We start from the raw sequence: 24,598 nt of genomic DNA on the forward strand, positions 1-24,598 counted from the left end.
TAATTCTCTCTGCCATGTTGATGAAACTTTACGTATTATCAATCCTTTGAAAAACACTTCATGGGCTGCACATAATTGTGATTCCTGAGATGTGACAGATGTTAGGAAAGTATCAAGTCAAACTTTCCATTGACTAAAACGTAGTATCCAAAAAAGCCTTTTTTTTTTCATGCAATGGGAGATGTTTACACAAATCTGTACTGCGGAGATTTGTGAGACTGAGCATACCCTGCATATGTGTTTGTGCAAATTGAATCAGTAGAAAGCTGTATGAGCATCCCATTGGTATGTCTATAAAACTCCTACCCATTACTTAGGAAAAATCAGGTAGTCTGAAAGCAAAATAATAGTAGAATCTGTTCAGAGAGTGGAATGAACCTTAGGGGATTGGATTACAACTACAGTTAGAAACAAGGATACTTCAAGCATTGCCAAAGTTGACCTAAGATATTTGGCAGATACTCTTTTTATTTTTTTCATTTGAGCAAGTGCCCAAACAGGCAAAAAGTAAATGGTTACATGTCAAACATACTGAGTTTTTTAATAGTACAAGAAAAGGGATGTGGATATATTGAGAGACATCTCTTTTTTGAGCAAGGGATTTACGGAATTCAGCAAGTGAATACTACTACACAGTAGTTTCAGGAAGACTTGATGAGGCAAACCATTTTTCTCCCTGTGGTTTCTCCAAAAGTACCCTATGAGCCAAATTCTGATTCTCACTTACGTGAGGTGACGGATGGCAACTCAATGCTAAGTGGTGTCTTTTTTTCAAGTACCTCTGTTGCAAGAAGCAAATTTTCTTCTCAAAATTGGCTGACACCACCTTCAGATCTCAGTTGGAATGAACATCAAGAGCAGTCCCACTCAGGCTGCATTGCTCCATATTCAGCATGGTTGGAAAATTATGGGAACAAAGGGGAAGGATTCAGAAGCAATCTGGCATGAAATTTATTTTCTTTCTCTGTCACACTTCTACCTCTATAGTACTGGAGGCCATTCTTCGTCCCTGACATCATTTTTGAGACCCTAGGCAAAAGTAAGCTGTTCTGAAATTAAAAGTCCTCTCACTGATATTTCCAGAGACACAATGCTGCTGAGCAGATTCAGAGGGGTTGTCAGCAGGCAGCTTCACCCTATGTTTCTGATCCTTCCAAGATTTCCTGAAAACTGGAGGGCTTGCTGAATCCCTTCAGCCCTCCCTAATCTGGAATATATGCTGTCACCTGGTAATTGTTGCAGTGTCACATGGAGTGAGTGAAGATGCTTTTGATAATTTTAAAATCACATTCTTACCCACCTATATATAGTTCAAAGAAAGGGAGCAGTTTCTACAGGTGACGCTGACTTCTTCTGCCCACCTTCCTTTTCCTTCGATGTGAGAATCACGACAGGAAAACAAGTAATGTTGCTCTCTGGACAAAGACCCCAGATACTGGAATGCTTTTAGCAACTGGATTAATGCTTTAACTTCTTTACTGCTACACTTGATTAGCAACCAAGCTCTCTTGGCTTGCTATGAATATGAACTCATTAACAAAAGAAAGCCAGATAGTCAGTCTTATGTCAGAGACATTCAAAGGAGGATTCTCTAGCCTCAGGATGGAAGTTCAGCTGACATCCAGAGCTTCAAGCTGCGTCGCATGCTGTGGGCACTGCCACTGACTATTTTCCGAACTCCTTAGCAACATAGAGGTCCTTGTAACTTAATGGTGTTGATTTGCCAAAAGAAATGCAATTTCTGGTTGCAAAACTACCGTTTGATGAATTGTTCCGTTCAGTTCCACAGCTGATGTAAGTTCTCCTAACATTAAAAATTCTGGGCTTATCCTTAGCTGTCTTTGCTTATTCCTTGAGCCCATGAAGACAAAGACAGAAAAAAGCTTTTTGCACAGACTGAAGCCTGTTTCTCATGAATATTCAAAGACTTGCTTCAATCACAAAGAACAGAAAAACATATCAATCCAACCACTTTTATTGATACAGGGCTACAGATTCCGGTGGTTTATCATGCTGCCTTTCATCCTCTCAGCAGAAGTCTATGAACCATTTATTTTATTTTTTTCACCTTTTCTTCAGTATTCTGCTGCATTAGCACTTTTGGGAGATAGGCCTACTTAGTACCATCAAGTCTTGTTGCAGATTATATAAAACAGGTGGGTTATGGACACTGTCAGCATTACTTAGTTCATTTTGTCTTTCTGCTCTTCCACAGTCTCTGTGTGCAATGTTTAGGGACACTGGTTACATAAATCTGCTTAAAAGAAGAAAAACACACTGTCAGCAGGGGTCAGGAAGTACCTAACTGACAAGGATTCTCAGTGCACAACAGAATGAAGAATGGTTGCCCACCTTGAAATGAGGCTTCATTTCCAAATTCAGGTCCAGGCTGATGATTCTAGCATCTATATCAGTATTTGGAAAGATTATTATTGCTGTCTTTTGATATGCAGGACACCTGGAGCATCATCAGAGGTGTGTTCATTTTATAATGAGTCAAGACTGTTATCATTTGTTATCAATTGATTAGGGCAAGGATGGACAAACTTCTTGTAAGACCATACCTTTCCCAAGACAGGTTTTGGGTCCGGCAGGGAAGGCAGTTAAGGTACTTGGTTTCTATTCCATCATCATTTTATCAAAGCACAGAAGGCTATATACTTATGTGATGTCTTGTAAAAGACGGCAATACAATGTGCCAACCTAGCTACAGTTGATGTACTCTTCAGACACTCCACATTCTGAATGCCTTCAGCAGTTATAGTGGTAATGCAGATATCCAGTATCTTCAGCAGAAGGTATTTCCAGTTCCTTCTTCCATCCAGGTTGCTTATGTTGAACATATCTCTGCTCAAGAGGGATGACGCATACTGACAGCAATAATTACACCAAAATTCCCCATCAGCTCCAGTCCTCAGAGAACAAAATTCTCAGGTAACCACCTAGAAGTTAGAGCAACAGGAAACATTTGCACAGTGTTTCATTTCTATCTCTGAAGCTATGTCATCCAGGTAGTAATAGGTATATACCACGAGGGGTGCCTCATGATATATGCCATGTATTTCTCTGTGATGTGAAGCTGTTGACCTTTGAACTGGGACAGGTGGTGCTCTGCAGAATGCTATATCCTGCTGGACCAGATCTGGGAAACTTCATCAAATGCAGTAAGGGCTATGGACCACTTGGCTGAATAGAAGTCTCAAACAAAACATCTTTCAAAAGTAAGACAAAAGGGATTCTGATTGCCTGACCAAGCTTTTCTAGTTACCATGGTCTCTACCAGCCTTCACATCTCTGTCCCTTTTTCTCCTATCAGTTAGAAGGGTGATGTATTGCTTTGTTAAGTGAGCTGTGTTTGGTTGTTCTCCTAAGTCTGTCATCAAAAACTAGATTTCAGTCCCTTCATTCTGGGCTGACAGTTAAGACTGAAGGAGTCTCCATGGTCCCATATCTTAGCTGGACAGCTTGACAGATTTCTCCTGGGCTAACTAGCAGCAACTTCTGTTCCACCGCTCCGAGATAGTAAGATAACCTTCTTCTTGCTATGTAAAACCACTACAAATGTCAAGATTAGCTTAAATAAGGCAGAAGGTTTGTAGTCCAATATTAAAATATATACTCAAGATATTTTGTGTTTTCATACAAATCTAGTTAGTTATAAGGAAAAGAAATAACTTTTTATTGTTTGTTTCTCCAGATCTATTCAACATAATCAATAAACAATAACTAAAATCAACAGTGTAGGCTACCACTGTATCTTATTGCCTTGGTATAGAAGCTCCTTATATTTTATTCCAATGTTTGTGTTTGTAATTCTAATGGTTTGATTTTGTTATCTCATCTTTGTACTAATGCCTATATTTAAGTCTTTCTTGTTACACTTCAATGGTATTTAATTCTGAGTGTTTCTTTGGAAAGTTCAAATATCATTCTTCAGAGCTCCTTAGTAGGGCAAAAGTGTCAATTTAGATTATTGCCCTTATGAATACCACTTGTGTTTTTTAATGTATTTTATTAACATTTTCAGTTGATTTAATAACTACTATTTTTTTCAATTCCTTTTGTTTTTGTTTCTGTTTTTTTACTACTATTTCTGTACATTTTTGCACAGTTATTAAAGACTGGGAATGAAGAGGAGCAAAAAGGCTGCAGGGAATTAGCAGAGGGCTTTGGGAGAACTGAAATTGGTCTAGGACAAAGCTGAAAAAGTGTAGTGGAAATGGTGAGGGCTGTTTTAGGTGGAGACACAAAAGCTATGGGGTTTCCCATGCTTAGGAGGTTTTTCTCTCTCCCTCTCTTGTAAAAGTTCATTTTCCTCAGACTGTGTCCTTCTGCAGCATCCCCTCAGGATCCTTCAGTTTCTTTTCTTTGTAACATTGCCTTCTAAATCTTTGCCAGCCCCTGCAGCACACACACTCTGACCCTGTCTCTAATCCTTTGGCTGCAGCAAGAATGGTGTTTTACAACTCTATTAGGATGAGGTTGGGAGAGCTGTTCAGGTCTTATCTTTTTGAACAGAGGCAAAAGTCAGTAACTTGCTGTGTTAGGATTTCATCAGCATAGCCCGAGTCTTGAATTAACTCAGCGTTTAAGTTCAATGAGAGAAGAGGTTTTCATAGAAGAGGAAATTTTTAAGGCATTATTGAAGCAGAATAATGAGATATTTTTTATGAATTTTCATATGGAGATCATCCCAAACCTAAAAAAAACGAAAGAAAGAAACAAATAGTATTTATAGATAGTAAATATATTGCTGTTTAAGAGGTGATATTTAAAATGATGTTAAATTGCAAGGAACTTTAAAATGAAGAGACGTGTTTTGTGTTTGCCTTGTTAGTAAAAAGGGGGATAAAGAAGGGCAGAGACCAAAACACCGAGCTATAAAATAATCTTTGCAATAGTGCTTAGAATATGCCTGGATTTTTCAAAACTGTAAAGAAAAAGACTACAGAGAAATAATTCACTTCTTAACAATGGAAGCATTAAATGTATGGATTGAGGAGAAAAGTTACTAGTAAGAACATCCTAAGAGAAGAATATTTGCTTTCTTCTGATTTGTTGATGCTATTTAACTTTTAGGAAAGGAGTTGCTACAACCTGAGTTTGCAGCATCCAAGCATTAGAGTTATACTATTAGCAGTTACATACAAAAACAGATAATTGAAGTAGTATGTATTAACATAGCCAGTATTAGAAAGTCATGGATCTATTAAGGGCTTTTTGATACTTCTTCCACCTCTTGTTTCAGTTCCTTGGTTTGACTAGCAGTGTGAGGTGCTGAGTTATGTGCAGGAATATTGCAGCTATCCTGACTGTTAATGTAAGTTTGAATACTTGTGTGATTTCAAAGTATGGTTTTCATGAAGAAAGTTTTCAGAAACACACAACCGATGTCATCTAGATCTACATGTCCTGCTAGCTGTGACATAAATGAGTCGTAAAAAGCAAGTAACAAGGAAAAGAAATGTAACTGATTTGCTTCTTGATTGGACTATAAATAATACTTGCAGTGTATGATTTCAGAGCCCTGTGGAGAAAATTATGTAAAAACTAGTAGGAGTATCACACTTAGCCCTAAAGAATTCCAGTGATGTTTACTGATGCCTATACCAAATTGCAGAGGATAGCATTGTCAGGCTGAAGTCCATCATGGACATGGACTCCACGATATCCCAATTTAACCTTGTGAATTAGCCTTCTCTTCTGGATTTCTGTCTTTAGAGGAGATACATTTTGACTGTAGGCAGTTGCCATGTAGTCATTGACTCTCATCAGTAGTCTTTGTGGGTGCTTCCATGTTCAGCCTTGTCTGAAACTCACAGGAAGCCAAAAAGTTGTCCGGAGTGTGAATCAGTTGTCACTGCATGATGTGATGCAGTGGGTGGGAGCAAATAGGTCACTCCAAGTCCTATTGGGCGCAAAGGTTTCTATGATCCATATGAGTTTTTCCTCAAATCATATAGAGTGAGGGGAAACAAAGAGTAGGAGATTAAAGGGTTCTGAGATGGCAAAACTAAATAGAAATCCTGGAAATCCTGGAATCGTTCTTGCTACAATGTGGAAGAAAAGAGAAAGGGAAAAAACAAGAGGTTCAGTGATACATGCTTAAGATGTGGGGACAGAAGATAACACTACACACAGAAACTGAGGACATAGGGAATGACCAACTCGAGGGTTCAATTAAGATGATCGCCTATATAAAAAGTTTTCAGTTCAGTCTTTTTGAACTGTGTCAAGAACAGGTTTTGCGTCACCTTTGACTAGCAGGAAAGTAGTGATGGTAATTCCCTGAAGACAAGGTGTGTTGTGTTTTTAACCACAATACCATTCAGCCGTAATATTTGAGAACAGTTATTGCATTCAGATGTCTGGGTTTGTCTCATAGGTTTGTCTAGATTTGTCAGATCTTTAGAAAAACTAAAGTGCTGTCTCAATGGTTTTAAATTAATTTGTTCTTGCAACTGGGATTTAACAGTTCCTTTGAAGCAATTATTATTTTAGTACAAGTGTATATGAGAAGCTACCTGTCAATGAGTACTTGGGGAATCCTCAGTATGCAGATCACTGACCTGATAAACTGTAACAGCTCCAAGGGAGTTGTTATGGTCTGTCGCGTCAATGAGTATTTAGGGACTCTTTAATATGTGGATTATTAGGACAGTAAAAACGTCTGCAGCCCATTGTGTCAGTGCAGCTGTTCCACATGAGCCTGAAGATACCACACAGCCTTACAGAAAGCTGTAGAAAAGTGGTTGAATAAACTCATGCAGTAGTCACGACTTTACATTTAAAAAGTGATCTATTTTAACATTTTCCCAAAATAAGAAATTTAGGTGTTGATCCACATACAAAACTCACTAACTTTGTCAATTTTTCAATTCCACATTCGGTGAACGAAAAATTCTGATGTTGAATACTGTACTGGTTCCTTCCCTACTCTCTACAATATAGGAAGTTAACAACAACAAAAAAAAAGTTAGAGAAATCCTTTTATTTAGCAACGTCTATCCAAATAATAGACCAGGAAAGAGTTGTAACATAAATATTTTGAAAAGCATTGTAAGATAAAGCAAATTTGCTAGCTAACATGGTCAAGTCCATATATGAAGTTGGATTCTTTGTATTGATCTTGTAAGTATCAGAGACATGATTTAGATTTCAGCTGATATTTTTTCTTTTAGTTTTCTTCTGTAATTGGAGAAAGATCAATGACTTCCTTAAAATAAGATTCTGGGTCATACTGGAATGTGTAAAAGTGGTGTTACCTAGAACTTTATAGCCTGCTATTAAAATGCAAAGTTTGGAGACTTTAGAGTAATGGTATGAGAAATTTAGACAGGAGAATACTCATGATATTCACAAAATCTTGCTTGATAGTCTTGTATGCAGCTTCAGCCTATATGCATCCTCATCCAGTCAGATCACCAAAATTTATTTGCTTGAACCATTCCTATAGGCTGTGCTTGCTACTGTAGTTTATGATGATTTTCCTTTTTCTTTGGAGCAGTGTTGGAACAGCTGGTTTCAGACACAGTTCAAGATGCTGGGATGCGGTGTATTTTATATTGTATAGCAGTTGTTTAGCTTTTGTCGATTAAAAACTGTCTGACACAAATTCCTTCGTCCAGAGAGGCCAAAAAGTGTAGATTTGGTTTTGAGTGCTGCACCAAGGGAAGTGTCAGACTCCTTGTCAGGACTTAAGAGGATGAATATTCTAGTTTTATACCACTCAGTGTTGTAAATTCCAGTAAGCAGAATCTGCTTTAGCAGTTTTAGTGTTTTAATGCAACATTGCTCCTTTTTGTTACTGTTTTCTGTCCATAAGAAGAAATATATACGTAGAAGAAGAAATATATATAATATATATATATATAAATATATAAATATATTAATATATATATTAATATAATATAAATAATATATATATATTTATATAAATATAATATATAATATATAAATATATAAATATATAAATATATTATATAAATATAATGTATTTATATAAATATTTTATATAATATATAATGATAATATAAATAATATATATAATATATTTATATAAATATAATATATAATATATAAATATAAATATTATAAATAATATATATAAATATATATAGATATATATATATAATATATATATAATATATAACGTAGATGCCAAAACTGCATGTAATGAATACTATTAAAGCAGAATGTATGGACAAAATTTTTCATGTTTGAAGAGTTATTGCAAACTTTGCCTATTTTTTTTCTAGATAATTAATATGAGAAAACGCCTAGTACTGAACCTAAGGGGGAAATTGTTTTTAAATGGTGCTTACATCTAAAGGGATGTTGTATAGATGAAGCATGAAATTGTAGGTTTCGATGTCAGAATTTTAAACATGATTTTTCCATTTGTCAAAACCTAAAATAAAAATACAGTTCCAAGTACATGTCCTAAAACTGCTGAAAAGCTGTCTGCCTTGTATTGGTCCCTTTACTGCTCTGTATCTGTCACAGGGGAAGGTGTGGAAACATGAGGAATACACACTCATACTCGTACTGTTAGAAGAAACCCACTATAAACATCCTCAAGGAGTCTGTAAATCTTTCCCCAGTGTTCAAAACACATCTTAACTTTAATGTTTTAAGTGAACAAGGGAGAGGGAGAGAGAAAAGTAGTGCGTGTCACTTAGAATTTTACTTTTAAAACAAAATCCAATCCCATCTCTCATTTTACCATCCTTTGTACAGCCATCCAGAATAGTTCGGTCTATTGTCCACTAAAATTTAAGACTGAAGTGATTATGCAACTGCAGGTTTTGTTTTAGATCTGAGAACAGTGGCTAGATTTGTGCGTTGTTTTTTGTTTTTTTCTAGTTTACTGATAAGATAAATTTGAATTTTGCCTTTTCTGAATTCAGATTTGAGGAAACTAGAGATGTAGTGGTAGCATTTTAAGTACTGAGTGCCAATTTCTGCCTCTTAAACTGAGGCAAGCTGTGAAAAGAAGATCTCTTTGGAGAATTTGTCAGTGTAAGTTTACACATTTGATACATACTGAGGTTCTCAAGGTTTCTGAAATTACATTTCTTACTTGAAAAAATATCCTGTTATAGCTATCACTAATATTCTTAGAAAAATATCATATTGTACATGATCATATTATCAGCAATGCCAAATCAAAAAATAGATGAAAAGTAAGAACAACAAAATACATGTATTAATAAAACAAGCAAGTCAATCTGTGTTAGGATTACATGAAATGATCACATTGAGCAAACTATCAGGTTAACAAATAAGCAGGCTGTATAAAATATTATAAGATGATGATACATTTAATTTAAGAACTCCAGCTTCACAACTTTTTCAGAGTCAGTTTATGATTAGAAGTTTGTAATGGACTTGATATTTAAATAAAACTGAGTAATACCTGTATTGTTATCTCAGTGCTGTTACAAAAATTAGTTAGGATAGGTTAATTGATAATCACAGTGAAATTCATACAAAATTATGTTTCTAAAATGTACATTAGGCATGCATCCTCTTCTTGCAGAGGTACAAAATTATAAATTGGAATAAATGCAGTCATGGCTTCACGTTGTACTTCAGTTTTTATGGGGGAAACATCTATGTGCTCCCTGTGTTTGGAAGAAGCACTTGCTGAAGAAATTGTGGAGGATTTTGAGTGATGGCTTTCATGTGTTGAAGCAGACTGCTTCTATAAACATGGCACAGAAGGCTGGTTTATGGTTTTACTCAGATCTTTTTATAATCAAAATACAGAGTAAAACCAGATGTATATTTTGTAATAGCAGTGAAAACAGCAACTGTTTCAGGAGATACATGCAAGTTATTTTTGTCAATATTATACTACATATGAATAATTCATTACTGAAATACTGCTATTATTTATAAATAAATAGCCATCTGCAGTGTCATACTTGATATTCTGTAATCCTACAAATACTGACACCAGCGAGAAATGTTTTGCATGTCACTAGCTCAGCAGAACTATTCTCTTGTTAAAAATACTGCTTCTAATTTAGAAAGCTTTTGGAGGCTGATCAACAACTTCTTCAGGTCTGACTTCAGCATATTTAGAATAAAAGTAACATCAGGTGGTTATATCTGTCAGGTGCCAATGATTGGTGTCACTTGTTCTACCTAAGAAACTAGAAAGAATGAGGAAATTTTCTATTACTGTAGGTGTTAAAACAGCATATTTACATTTGCAATCACTTCTGTTTTGATTTTCAGTCTTTGAGAAGTTACAGTTCTTTGGGATTTTATCAAAATATTAGAGGTAAATTTTAATAAGAAGAGATATGATCAAAGTTTTACTGTGATTTTTTAAAAGTTCAAAGTAGTCAAGCAAAATTATCTATGGTATGAGGGTTCTAGAAGAACCTACTTATTTCATCAGTTTAATCTTACCAGCTATGGTCAGGTCGCTTTCTTGTAAAATCAGGTGGTAAAATGCAAAACTGATCTAGCATTACATACCATTCCCTAAGATTTGTCAGCTAAGTATTTCTGTTGACTCCAGCCAGTCTTTAATTGCTGAAGGAATGTGACAGGTAAGTGTCAGCATAATTAGAGCTGCGTGGACCACAGATTCTGGTTACCTAGCTGATTTTTACTGAAGCTGAATGGTGCACTGTCCCTAGCAAACAAGACTTGTTGCAGATGATGCTGTACGATGGCCATTCCCTGTCATGTTTAATGCCTTACGTAATTTAGCTTGCAAGTAACAAGGCCATGCCTAGGTATTTTTTTCCAATAGAAAAGGCAGAAATATCCTGGCCGTCTGCCATGGGAAATGCTGTTTTGATTCCCACTAGCACAATGAAGTCCAGCAGTATTGTATAGATGAGTATGGCCAGTTTTCAGTGAGAGCACTGATTAATTTTTTTGAGGTTGAAGTGACCATATTTTCCAGTGACTTTTCTCCTTAAATACAAATCACCTTGGTTACTTCTCTGTTGAACTTCTAATTAATCTGTACCCAGAGACTGGATCACATGTCACATGGGAATAGCCACTTGTAGAGACTGAGAAGTTACGGCTCTCTACACATTCATGATGTTGTGGCTATTAGGTTGTGTGGTGTCATGCCAATGCAGACCATCAACAACTCCACGTATTATCTTAAAGTCCAGGAAAGTTGCAGAACTTTATTTCAGAAGCATCAGGACTAGCATTTCAAAAGAAGGAAGAAACATTCAGTAGTAAGGGAGTACATCTTATACGGGCATGGACTTTATTTTACCCTCTCTTTCCTTACACTTCATGTAAACTGAGTAATGGTTTCAACTTCTGATGCCAGTGATGAAATGGTCATTTTGCAATTTGGTCATTGCAAATTTCAAAACCAGACTAGATCAGATCTAGTGCACTTGAATAGTGTCAGTTACTACTGAAAGATCTCTTTACTGCCTGTTCCAGATACCTACTTTGCCTTCACTGAGCTTTCATGCAGGTTTATCAGTTAGATTGTTATCACAAAACAGATCTTTCCATTAACTTCCCAGTATTTAAGGTATTTGACAAATAGCCATCGTGATAACAAATTGTCAGTCAACTCAATACATTTACTACTACAGAATCACAACTAAAATCAGTATAACTACTCCTCTGACTGTTTTGGATCATATGTGTGCAAGCTACATGGGCTATATTTGATAGTATCTGTAAAGTGTTTGTCTGCAGCGGAATTCAGAAATGCGTGTGTAAGCCCTGCTTTCTCTGAACCCTGCACACACATTCACAGAAGAGGATGTGTATATCCTTTCCATACTTATTATACACAGCATAGCTGAGACAGTTCCTTCTGTAAATATCTTCTGTGTTAACCTGCTTTCTTTTGGTGGCAATTTTTTTAATCACCTCAGAGGTTTGTGACAGGCTGTCATTGACTGTGTGAGGATATGGTATAAGACTGCATAGGAGCTCATAGGACTGCACAGATCTATCTACAAGAAGCAGAGCTTGCTCTACTGGAACACAGGTGATTTCAATTATATCCCTCTGTGTGAACACCATTCCTGTGACTGACTGAGCAACTGCACGCACATTTCCACCATATTTACAATGATTTAAATCTCCTTCTCTTCTTTGGGAAGGCATACTTCATTCTTTATCCAACAAGAGACCCATGGACCCTTCCCTAAATTAATGATGCTTTCTGAGAAATACTGCTCAAAGGACCAATAATATGAATGTTCATGGGGACAGGAATTCAAAGGAATTGTTTCTCCAGATTTATTGTCAAATTCACATTTTCAGGAATACTGGAATTGAGGGAAGCTGAAAGGATAGAGTACCATTTTATGGTTCCTGGACGACATGCAGTGACAACAGCATTTGTATCTGTTGTTATGATTAAAGGTAAAGTAGCTGTAGATAACATTTGCCTATAGGTAGAGTGAAGTATGGTAGATAACACACCTTAATGAATAAACCATTACAGAACAGTTTATTAACAGAACCTCTCTTCTGTCTGCCAAACACTGTGCAACATAGCTTTTAAAAACACTGGGAGACATTTCTAGTGAGAAATGAAAACTGTTTAACAGATTATGAGCTAAGTGACAAATTTGTCATCATCACACATACGCTCAATACATATCCTATTCTGTACAACAGAAAAACTACTATTTATGCAAATAAGGTGGAACAGCCTTTTACATGGGTTGAAGTTGCAGGTCAGAGGTCTTGGAGTCATTTGTGATTTCTTCTGTATGAAAGCCTTAACGTTTGAAATGAAGTCCAAATATGAACCTGTTATTTGATCACTGTTCTTCACCCACAAATGTTGCTCTAGTAAAGCAAGATGACAAAATACTCAAATAATGTGTATATTTCCAGATGCCTTCATTTCTGTTTATGTATGTACAAAAATATATTTGTGTAATGTGTAATAAGGGTTTTAATAAATGCTTGAAAATGGATTTCTTAATATGCTCATTATGTTTCTGAGCCTGCTAATTCTTTAAGGAAATGAAGAAAAAATAATGAAATGATGTTACACAGGTACTTAATTTTTTTTATCTCTGATACTACTCTGGTAATTAATGTCTGGTTTATGCAAACTAGACGATATCTCTTACTGGACACATTACTGTCAAGAAAATATTACTTGCCTTAATTATCAGTAATGAAGCAGGGATAAGCTGCTCACTTAGATATAATATATCTAATGACCTTTTCAGCTAGAGGTTGTGATGAAAGGTATCAGTTTCACAAATTATGCCTCATTCAGTTTCTGGCCTTTGTCTAGATTAATGTTTTGAGGATGAGTTTTAAAGTCAGACATAAATTGTGTTTGGTGTTTAAAATTGATTTAGTGTCTTGCTTTTAGTACATCATTTTCTCTCTTATAAATTACACCAAGCCTCATTTTTATCTTCATGTTTCATTATGAAAGTCAATAGTTAAGTCTAGTCTTGTCTTATTAAGTACTGCTGTATATTTTGAGAATAGTAACTGGCAGAGGAAAGCTTAAATTAGCATTGTAATATGAAGGTATATCAAGAATTTTAAAAAGCTTGTCTTCAGTTATGTTTATTTCTTAAAACTTTTTGATCAAAATTTTGTTTTCCTAATGTTTAATATATAATCCAACTAATATATATATATAAAATATATATATATATCTTTGCTAACTATTGTTATTGCTAGTTATCATTAGGAATGAAATGGTTAAAGTTAACCACTTGCAACTTTTTCCTTTATGTACTCTGTAATATCTGATATGATATAATCATCTGATACGAAATATTTGATTGTTTAACTGTGCTAGCCTGTGTGTACAGTGAATATTGGTATTCCTAGGAGATGTTTCTCTATGTCTTTAATGACTCAGGTCAAAATGAACTTCTCCTGACGTTGTGTATTCAGTGAGCCGTTAGTCCATGGTCTAGATGTGATTAGGATTTGGCTGATTCTTCAGTGACATCAAGAATGAATCTAATAGTCATCCAAGGATGACACAGTGCAGTGAATTTTAGTAAATTCTAAGATTTCAATGCACATCCTTACCTTTTAGAAACTAAGTTATATTTTGTTCTCCTTTTATGACTAATTCTGTAGAAATTATTTCATATTGTGTTGCTTGTGCATCCCACATACTTGGTTTCTGCCATTTGGATGGAATTTAGGGAAAATTCCCTAATAAATGATTTGTTCAATCTCTGGTGGTTATGAAAGGAAGATGTAGCATTGCCATGCATTAGACTTCCTGCTCCACGTTGTGTTTGATCCGTACTTAATAAGCAGTACGTCCATGGCTCAATTTAAGCAGTAAGCATAAGGTTCATTAGTGTGACAGTTCGAAAGGGTGTTATTACCCACTGCCAGCTTTCGCTCTTGTTGCTGGCATTTTCATTGGCTCCGGTATGGACTGAGGTGACAGAGGCCACAGAGTAATGGCACCAGTCTCTTTAAATGCTGAAGATTTCTGGTTCCCTGGGAGGAGTTAAATTTTGGCTTTGGTGTTGAAGGATGTTGAGACAACTGTGTCCTACAGGCCTCACGTTCTGCTTGCAGCTTGCACTGCTTTCAGCCTGACTCTGGGTCCATAATACCGCAAGGAAGTCAGAAAGTATTGGCTTTTATCAGGACTCTTTTCAGTTTGGCCCAACAGAAAAAAAATAATAAATCCATCGGTAGTACAGACAAATAAACACCATAGATCTCAGGCTCAGCTGGGAGGAGGGAGAGCAAAGCAAATCGTTCTTTAAAAAGCCTGGGACAGAAATGTAACGGGTGTACTAGGAAGCTGATCCCTACTCTACTTACCTCAACCAAAGAGAAGATGAAAGGCTGGATGCAGAAGGAGGCAGCCCTGTTCTTACTATGAATGCATTTTTAAAATAGCTTCTTCCCCAACCTGGACAGAGTATAATTTCCTGCTATTTTGCTACTGCTCTTCAGAGAAGAGTAGTCTTCTCCCAGTCTGTATAGAGGATTCTTTTTTCCTTCCTTCCTTCCTTCCTTCCTTCCTTCCTTCCTTCCTTCCTTCCTTCCTTCCTTCCTTCCTTCCTTCCTTCCTTCCTTCCTTCCTTCCTTCCTTCCTTCCTTCCTTCCTTCCTTCCTTCCTTCCTTCCTTCCTTCCTTCCTTCCTTCCTTCCTTCCTTCCTTCCTTTCTTCCTTCCTTCCTTCCTTCCTTCCTTCCTTCCTTTCCTTCCTTCCTTCCTTCCTTCCTTCCTTCCTTTTCCCAGAAATCTGTAAAACATTTTGCATGTTCTCAGTTTCTTGCACAAGGAGATACAAGGGTTTCAGAAGAATAATAAGAGCATGCATGAAAATATGTATGAAGACACATCGATCACTGCTGCAAATTAAAGCCTAACTAATTGGTCACTATTTGGTGATGGGTAAAAAAAGTCCTTTAGATTGATCCCTTCCACTCCCTGAAAAACACTGGAGAACGTTTTCCATTGGAATTTTTGGTTAACTGAACTACATTTTCCCTCTGATCAGTTAGAGAACTTGGTACCATCTGCTGTTACTAATAATGTCTCTGTTTAAAAACAGTCAAAATACAGAGACCTAGTGAGTGAGTACTCACACTGTATTCTTCTGCATGAATCACAGAAAATTCTTGTGGCTGCACCTGAAGGTCTTGAGTGGAAATGGCTCTTGGGCCTCCCTGCATGGAAGCTTGTCTACCACCTTGGCCTTTTTGCTAGACACAGGCACAAACTTCGTGAAAGCCTTTCTCTGAGAAACATTTGCTGTGTCTTGCTTCGGTCTTGGTTCACGTGCCAGCTATGAAAGGCAACTGCAGGCCAGGTCAGGGAAACACTGAAAACCGTCACTGTATTAAAAACTTGAAGGGACCTATGCTGCTCTTGTAGTTACACGAGGTAACTGTTGTAACCACTCCAGCTCCAGCAAAGTGGCTGGAGTGCAGGTTAAATAGCTGATGCCAATAACTAAATTAGATATTCTCAACAAAACCTGACTTTAAGATAAAAGTCACAGTGGTTCATTCTCAGCTGGCCTCAATCTACCCCCCTGCCTGTGCACCCAGAATTAACCACAGGACTCCTGCTGATGTTAAAGTTAATTTAAATGTAAATCTAGATTAATCCCAGATTTAATCCCATGTTCAAAATGTTGCACATTATATACGTTCTGCTTTTATAATGCCAACTGGAGACCTAGGTCTATAATCTTCCTCAAAAAAATATTTGCAGAAGTAGCAGACTATTTAATCGAAATCTGTGTGTAAAATATTCAGAATTTTACTGTTGATTGTTAACTTTATGAGGCATTGTTTTAAGAGTAACTTTTAATTACTGTAAAGTGGAAACATCTGAGTAATAGTAATAGGGTGCACCCTGAGGAAGAAAACATGAAAATTAATTATAGCATGATAAAGGAACATGTAATAATAACACTGAAATTCTGGGAGTATTTTAACCTCTATAATATTATTTTGAAACCTTTTAAATGTGATTACTTAGTGATAAAAATGAAGGTTGTATCAAATGATTGCTTCATGAACCAAAGCTGCAGTCATAGGTTACATTTACATGTAACCTATCAATAGAATTGAGATACCTGGAAAACAAAAATCAAAACATTTGAAAATCGTTTCAATATTAGTAGGTTTAATATAATATGGAAGTCCTTTGTCATTGTAGTTGAAAAGATGTACATACATTTCCAATTGTCTGCAATTTTCTGTTCTCTGATTCTTACTTATGCTAATATGTTTCTAACTATCTTCAAAATGTTTTAAACATTATTATTGAAGTGATCAAAATATATCCAAAGGTTAGATGCTTTTTGAAGTGTAAAATAAATTGTATCATGAAATGCATTACAATTTTAATTTCATGATTACTTCACAATAGTAATATAGAAAGATTTTGGAATGTTGAATTTCACCAGATACCTTTATTGGATTTAAACCTTTTTATTTTTTATAGTGTTCTCATTATAAGCTCTGAGTCTTATAGACTCATCATTGTAGATGAACCATAATATTCACTGTTAGGCAATCATGGATTAGTTTTCACTGTTTTTCAGTTTACAGGCGTATATTGAGAGAATATCTTTTTTATTATAAATGCAATATGAGGACTGAATATATATTTAAACATTTTTTCCAAATTGTTAGGAAATGATTACAGAGCATGCATTATCTGCTGAAGAATTATGAACTCAATTAATTATAGTTTTTGTTTTTTTTAAGTAGTGAAAGATCATGAAAACAAATTAGTGTCCATTGAAAAGGGTGAGGATCTGTGTCCCAGTGAGTTACGTATTTGTGTACTAATAATCTTTAAATTTACATTGGAAACATTAATTGATTTTTCCAGTTTTAAGACTTCTTATGTGGGTAGGCAAACATGGAAAGGAGGTACGCCTGAATTTATTTTCTTTAATTAGAGCTTAGCATGCTTTTAATGTAGCTTAGCTTTTCTACTTGTTCATATATAGCAGGACAGTAGGAACTCCTACCTTGACTTCTAGTAGGAGCCACTAGCCAGTAAGGTCTGCAGTATCTTAACCTCCATGAGAAGTCTTGCTATAGCTCTTCTAGGAGATTTTGGGTGCTGATCTGTACCATTTAAAATCTTCAGGGGTCAAGACTGGATGCAAACTAAAGGACCATCCTAAAGAGTATCAAGTTTTTCACAGATACCCTGTTGGCCTCCAGAAGGTCTGAAATCATTAGTGTGTTAAAGAAGTCTCCTCCAAAATTTCCTTTAAAACCAATAATTATTGACTGTGTAAAAAACATACTGATAAAGAGATAGCTTTTACTGTGGAGGTACTCAGAGATACATAGGCATGTTTAAAAAGAAAAACAAAAACGTTTTGGTACTTAGCTTCAGTACCAAAAATACTCCAATGTAAATGAGAAACAAAGAAGTAGAAGTAGGGTAGGTAGAGAGCAGCAGTCATATATCAATGTTTTTATGTTTCCCTCGAGTGTATTTGTAACAGTATTGTTAAAAAGGGAAAGATGTGTTAAAGAAAATACAGAATTATGATTGTGAAATTTAGTTTTACAAATTTTCTGGTATCATAATCATAGATAGAAACAAAAGATCTACTTGTTTCTATATCACTATGAAAAAAAGGCTGGCAATAATGAATCATGAAATTGCCAAATACATTTAAGATGAAATTTTAAAAGACAGTTAAATAAAGGAAACAGTTTCAATAAGGATTTCATAAGGAACGATAAAAATAAGCTGGCATTGACTGTATATTCAGGTTGATGTCAGGGTCCATGAAGCGTTGCGATAATACAGTATTTGTAAAAACAACTTCAGTTTAGTTTCGTGGTTGAAGTAGAATGTAGTGTTATTTTAAGGAAGGGAAAGATACTCCAAAGTTGATACTGAATGACAGAATACAGTACGTAATGTGTGTGGTACTAAGTGAAGTTAGTGAAAACTAATGTCTTTCAATAAAAAAATGGCCCATTAATCTCAAAAAAGATATTGGAAACAGATCAGAATGATGCAGGCAAAGTCAGTTGTATGAATTAGTCTAAATTTGTAACAGAAGAAGATACTGATAATTTTTTATTTGTCTTTCCATTTCTAATAATGTTCTATGTCATATTATCTGTTTTGTTATAAACTTTAAATATTAACAAATATTGGGAAAAAAGACTGGTCTCATTTCTTTTGTAGGGGGTGGTATTTCTCCCCAGTTCAAAAAGGGAATCAAAAAATTCCTCAAACACCAGTTAAAATCTCCTTTACCTTTCAAGGTCCATTAAACTTTTTTTTTTTTTTTTAATTATTTTCCTCTTGCAGAAATTAAGTATGTATGTAAGTATGAGCAGAACAGAATGTCTGTTCCTCTCTTAGCCGTAAGGATCAGTAAAAGCCAAGTTTTTCAATAGATCTTGGAAATGTAATATGTTCCTCGTTGTTCAGGAGGAGGAATAATCTTTATAATCTTTGTTCTAATGTCCCTGTTTCTTCAAGCATATCTTTTCAATGCTTAGTGATGAATAAATTTGATCTGCAATCACAGGGAAGCCACGAATACATAGCTCAAACCAGTAAAAAAAGAAAAAAAAGTCAAAACTATGCATTCTTTGACCTTACATTCCACATTCTGAGGGACTGCATTTGAAAGGAAGTTACGTGCAGGTGAGCAGAAGCTTGCTTTTACTGAAGAAAGTACAGCAAGTTTACCTCTCCTGTTACTTGCCACAGATAGTGTTGGACCTGGTGCATCTGTAGAGGAAAACTGGTCCTTTCCATTTCCCAGATGAATGCTGTGTATCTCATCACATTTGAACATTGTACAAATACGATTATCCGTCTCAGGATGTGAGTCTTTCTGGCTGGTGCCATTTAAGCCATCAGGGGGCAAACGGAATATGTTGTTTCAGTAATTTCTACCTAGATTCCCAAGCTGATGGAAGATTCCAAGTTGGGGAGGTTTATTCATTTTTTTGTCTTATTAGAACATATGTGAAAGTACACACAGCATTACAGAGTTCAAAGGAAGACCAATATGTAATGAAAGACATTTCATCCTAATTCAATACTCTTTATGGAAGTGTCTGTGGGACTGAACGTTGTATAGTATGTAGCAATAAATGATCTTGCCCCAAAGACATTTCCATTTAGAATAGGTATAGAGCTGAGAGAGAGATGTCGTACAAATGTGGAGACACAAAGTAGTACTGAGAATTCCAGAGTTAGTTTTTGTAGAGCTAGGAACTAAACCAGGAGCTTCTCCAGTCATGTCTAATTTTCTTCATAGGAAGAAAAAAATGCATTTACTTCTTGCTGCAGTCTCATATAGTAAAAGCTGCCTAGCAGCAGTTATATTGGCATCAAATAGCAGCAGCATATTGACATCAAACCTCTTGGAATTATGGATGAGACAAAAACCTGATATTTAATCTGAACTAGTAATCCATGATTTCATGAGTCAAGAAGTTCCTCTAAAAGCATGTGTATGTTCCCTAGCAGGACTCATTCTCTAGAACTAGCATCTAAAATATGTCAGTTTGGCCTCAATTGAGAGGTATTTGTACATGAGCTACAAAATTGTCTTATTTGACTTTTTTTTCCTTATGTATTATATGAACAACATGTAGAAATATCAGTGGAACTGCAGTGTTAATAGAAATATTCCCAAATACTTTTCCCCCCAATATTACACTGTATTAGTTGAAACCTAAAATGAAAGCGTGCTTCATTGGTGCCATACTAATGCCTTTATGAGTACCTATACTTAAAATATATATGTCAGAAAGGGTATTGGTTAAATATTTTAAATAAGTCTTTATGGTATCATTTGAGCAATGTCAAATACAATTTTTATTTTGAAAGATTTTGTTGGAATTTAGTCTTTGAAAATATTAATAACAGCTTACAGCAGGTAGGCTATAAAATAACACTGTGTGCTGTCTATTTAGTTTCTGGTTGAAAAAGCACAGCAGTACTTTAGTTCATTACCTTTGAAAAAAACAGTAACAAGATAATACAGCTGCCTCTGATTAAGATGTAAATTCTTTCTAATTAGAATGTAAATTCTTACATTTAAATGAAGACATCAATTGTCAGGATGCCATATGATATCTTATTCCACCTTGCCTGAATGAAGCCCTCACTGTTCATCTATGGCACTAAAATAGTTTTGCAATCCCTTTGTTCTCTGATTCTTGTAATATTCTCTCTTCATGTTCCCTTTACACATTGCTTTTGTTTGTTTTCCCCCTGCATCTGATATTGTTGTGTCTTGGGATTTTGCAGAAATTTGGAATGAAAATTGAGTTCAGTCAGTGCCAGTATTTGCTTGTGCCTCAATTACTTCTGCTGAATTTTCCTCAATGCAAATCAGGCAGGTTGCATAAAGTGGTGCATGTATTTGAAATAATTAATTTTCCGTAAAATGATGGATCAAGTCCAATCAACCTTCATGAAATCTAAATAAAAGAATAGAGAATTAGAAATTAATTAACATTTTGTGTTGCTAGTACTTTATTATGCAGTCTAAACTATAAATAATAAGTTGTTTTTTTGATCATAACTTTTTATTATGAACTGTTGATGATAACCTTTGACATAATCATCTTGTTAAAATATATCAGTATAAGTATACTAACATAAATTTAATGTCACAAAAGGCATTGTAAATTAATAACATATCTTAAAGTAGAAAATTACAAGGTACAGAGAGTTTAAGAATTGACCCATTAATTATTTTTGCATGTAAAACTCCTCTCAAAGTTAAAGCAATAAGTATTTACCAGTTAATTTTAAAAGTGTATAATTCTGCTGTTGAATTAAATCAGGCCATAATACGTAATCATGTTACCTGAGAACAGCCTATCGTTGGAGTTTATTTCTTTTTTTTTGGAAACCTGTTTTTAATCAAGTATCTATGTAGGAAAGGTTTATGTTCTTCTTACTGACACACAGCTTCTGTTGCTACTCAAAATCATTCTTCTTTGCCCCACCTATGAGCTGTATTAATTTTTAGTAAGTATCTTCTACAGAGTGCTTCCTGCTAATAAAATTAGGTTCATATCAAATTTGGTCACAGGCAGTGAAATTTTTGGTAAAATGACACCGATCTTAATATAAATGGCAAAAGATATTTTGAGCTAGAACAGATATATATTCAATGGATGTGTTGCATAGATATTATTCATAATAACTTTAGGTACAGAAACGTATAATTATGAACAAGTTTTCAGTAATAATAGCAGTTTGTATAATGACTCCAGTTAGACATATGTCTGTATGTACTTAATTACTTAGATCTATAAATACGTACTTAGATTTACTTAAAATATTAAACCCAATGATCGAGAAAAGTTCAGTGCAGTTTTAAAAAGTTTGAAAATATTCCTGTAATAATAGTTGGTTAACAATGGTATTAGCATCATTTATAGGTTAAGGGTGCTTGCTATAATATCTTTCATTAAGAGTATTGAACTACTTTTCCCAAACTGAATTGTAGCAGGTGTTGCTTTAGTAACAAACACAAAGACTGAGCTTGTTAGTTAGCAGTCATAAAAGAGTCTCTAATGTTGTGGGGGTTTTTTTAAGTTGTCACAAGCAAAAAAGCATAATAAATAGGTAAAACATGACTTAGTGAATACAAATATTTTATTTATTTTTCTCCCTTCAATATAAAAGTCTTATATGAGATACAGTTAAAATACACTTTTAACAATCTCATCAAAATATAAAATTAAATACAGTCGTTCAAATTTATCCTACTCAGAAACTATAAAAATGACTATAACTTGTAGGTCCAAATAAGCCACTTATTTTGCAATTCTCAGAGGTAGTATGCACACAAAAAAAAAAAAATCCCGTGAAACCTCCAGTCTTGTAAATGGTTAATCAGTTTACATACAAGTAGCTTTGTGTTACTGAGCAACAAAACTGTGCATTAAATAATTTGCAGGATGATGATTTATATATATACATTTTTCAGTTCACAAGAATTAGGATATCTCGAGCATGATAATCTTCAGTACACTACTAATAAATTTCAGTATCTCAGGAGATTTTGACAGTTTTTACAAAAGAGGTGTTGAAACATTGAGTTTATAAGTAACATAAAAATAGGTGAGGTAATGTATTGTCCAGTGTCTGTCCTCAGTACTATCATTTAAGAGAAAACTGGTGAAATACAGAAGTATTTTATATGGAAAACTTACTCTGAAATTCAGTTTGTCATCCACATGCCTAGTTTAGAAGGGAATTGTAGTAAATGGGAATCTCTACTGTTATGACGCTATTTGTTTTGGGGTTGGTTTTAATATTCCTTTAAAGAAAACATTTACCTGGAGTAAATGCATTTAATTGAATGCATTTTGTTGAAGGAAAGAATATGGAATGGTCTTGAAGAAACTCAATGATTTCAGCCAGGGCTAATCAATACCAGCCAAGTGTTAAGAAATTACCTTGTGTTCAGTATGTGGCAGCGAAAACAGACTCGTTACTTTTTCTTTTAGGATGACTAAGTGTACAAATACAAAATGTGTGTGTACTTGGGTGCTACATTTATATTTGTACTATTCTAAACAGATAATAGATTGGTTTGGGGTTTCATAATAATTAATCATTCTCGTAGTGGGCAAGGACTAAATAACTGATTGGCTTGGTGTATATATTGAAAGTGGTAGGAAGTAAGGTGTTTTAATCTAATTGAAGTAACATCCAAGATACAGATGGCACAGTAACAGAAATAAATCTCATATTTAAAATGAGCTTCATATGTACAGTAAGTCAGATTGCTTTCATATGTAAAATGACTGTAGAAATTGAGCAGATTTTAGGTTCGGGGGGGATTTGTTAGAGAAATAGCAAATGGCATCATATAGCATCAAATGGCAATTCTCCCTCTGTTGCTTTCTTCCCAGAAAACATCTTGTGATGTGTCTAGGAGATAGAATTTTATAAACTACAGTCATAGTTGCTTTTTTAAATATAATTTTAAGTATTTTTCCAAATGAGAGGTGCAGACAGTAAAAAACAGTTCCAATAAACAGTCAAATTATGTACTTTCAGATTTCCTTTGACCTCGATCTAAAACATCTGACCTGTACTGAGCTCTGCTAATGCTTTGTTTCAGAATCCACACTAAGGTGCTGGAGATTTACTTCTTTTTCTGCAACATAGTGATTTGTCCCTATATCTCTTTCTCCTTGAGTCTGTATTCAAGGTGCCTTTATTGGCTTTTGCTTCATTCTCTATTTCATTTAGATACTTTTTTCTAGAGAAAAAAAAAAAAAAAAGTTGCCTCTCACAGTTCATTCTATTTATCAGCTTGACCAATGTGATATTCATCATAGACATTGTAAATTACATCCCTACAGCTTTCCTTACAGTCCAAGTCTGCGTTTGCTCTTTTTCTGTGAAAGGAATCCCAGACTCTCCTGTTTCCTGCCAGATTCTACTGCCGTACCAACAGGACGTTTAAAGTGTAAGCTTAATAAGTTTGTGGAAGTAATCTTATTTATGTCATCCTGCCATTAACTAATTTAGTTTTCACCTTCAGTAAGTTCTAGAATTGGTCTACCTTTTGTGGCTAGCCTATAGTCTCTATTTTTATAGGCTGCTATGTTACGTTTTCTGATGAATCGTATCTCAGCTGTAATTACAGTCTTCACTGAATACCTCAGTAGGATGTGTCAGCAGAGAAGGTGGATTTCATTCTGAGTCATACCAGGCTCCCATCTCGCACTCTTTAACAGTGTCTTTCATGGACATACCTTTCTCAGTTCTGCCAAAAAAATTCATCAGCTACTGTCTTGTCTTGCTTTAGATGTTTCCTCTTCATGTGATATTTTTAATGTTCTCGACACTGAGAGGGTGTCACTGAAGTAACAGCTGGGTAACTAAGTTTGATGTGGTCCCCTTGCCAAGGGATAGGATCTCTTCTTCCCTCCCCCCCCAAAAAAAAAAATATTTTTTTTTAAGTGTATTACATCACTAGGGGCTAATGCTTGCACCTTGAAGGCCCTTTTCCAAAGACACGTGTCTTCTACATGACTCAGCACCACCAAGATCAGCTTAGTCACATTTCAATGCTGTCTATATTAGACCTTCCTATATTGCTAAAATTTCCTCCAAGCTGTTTTGACTATATCTAC

General features: G+C 35.2%; 1 protein-coding gene across 10 annotated transcripts in view; it reads left to right on the top strand.

Annotated features, from left to right (window-relative positions):
* The window catches only part of ELP4 (elongator acetyltransferase complex subunit 4), a 196,887-nt gene that overhangs the window by 76,421 nt on the left and 95,868 nt on the right, over positions 1-24,598 (top strand). The window contains exon 10 of one of the 10 annotated variants that reach the window (XM_027459068.3): positions 12,274-12,796. The exons of the other annotated variants lie outside the window; for them this stretch is intronic. Coding sequence (XP_027314869.2) covers positions 12,274-12,288 — 15 coding nt within the window. The 3' untranslated portion in view covers positions 12,289-12,796. Of the gene's footprint in view, positions 1-12,273; positions 12,797-24,598 lie in introns of those variants that run through there. 10 annotated transcript variants of the gene reach the window in all.

The sequence above is a fragment of the Anas platyrhynchos genome, chromosome 5, assembly GCF_047663525.1.
Source record: "Anas platyrhynchos isolate ZD024472 breed Pekin duck chromosome 5, IASCAAS_PekinDuck_T2T, whole genome shotgun sequence".
NCBI lineage: Eukaryota > Metazoa > Chordata > Aves > Anseriformes > Anatidae > Anas > Anas platyrhynchos.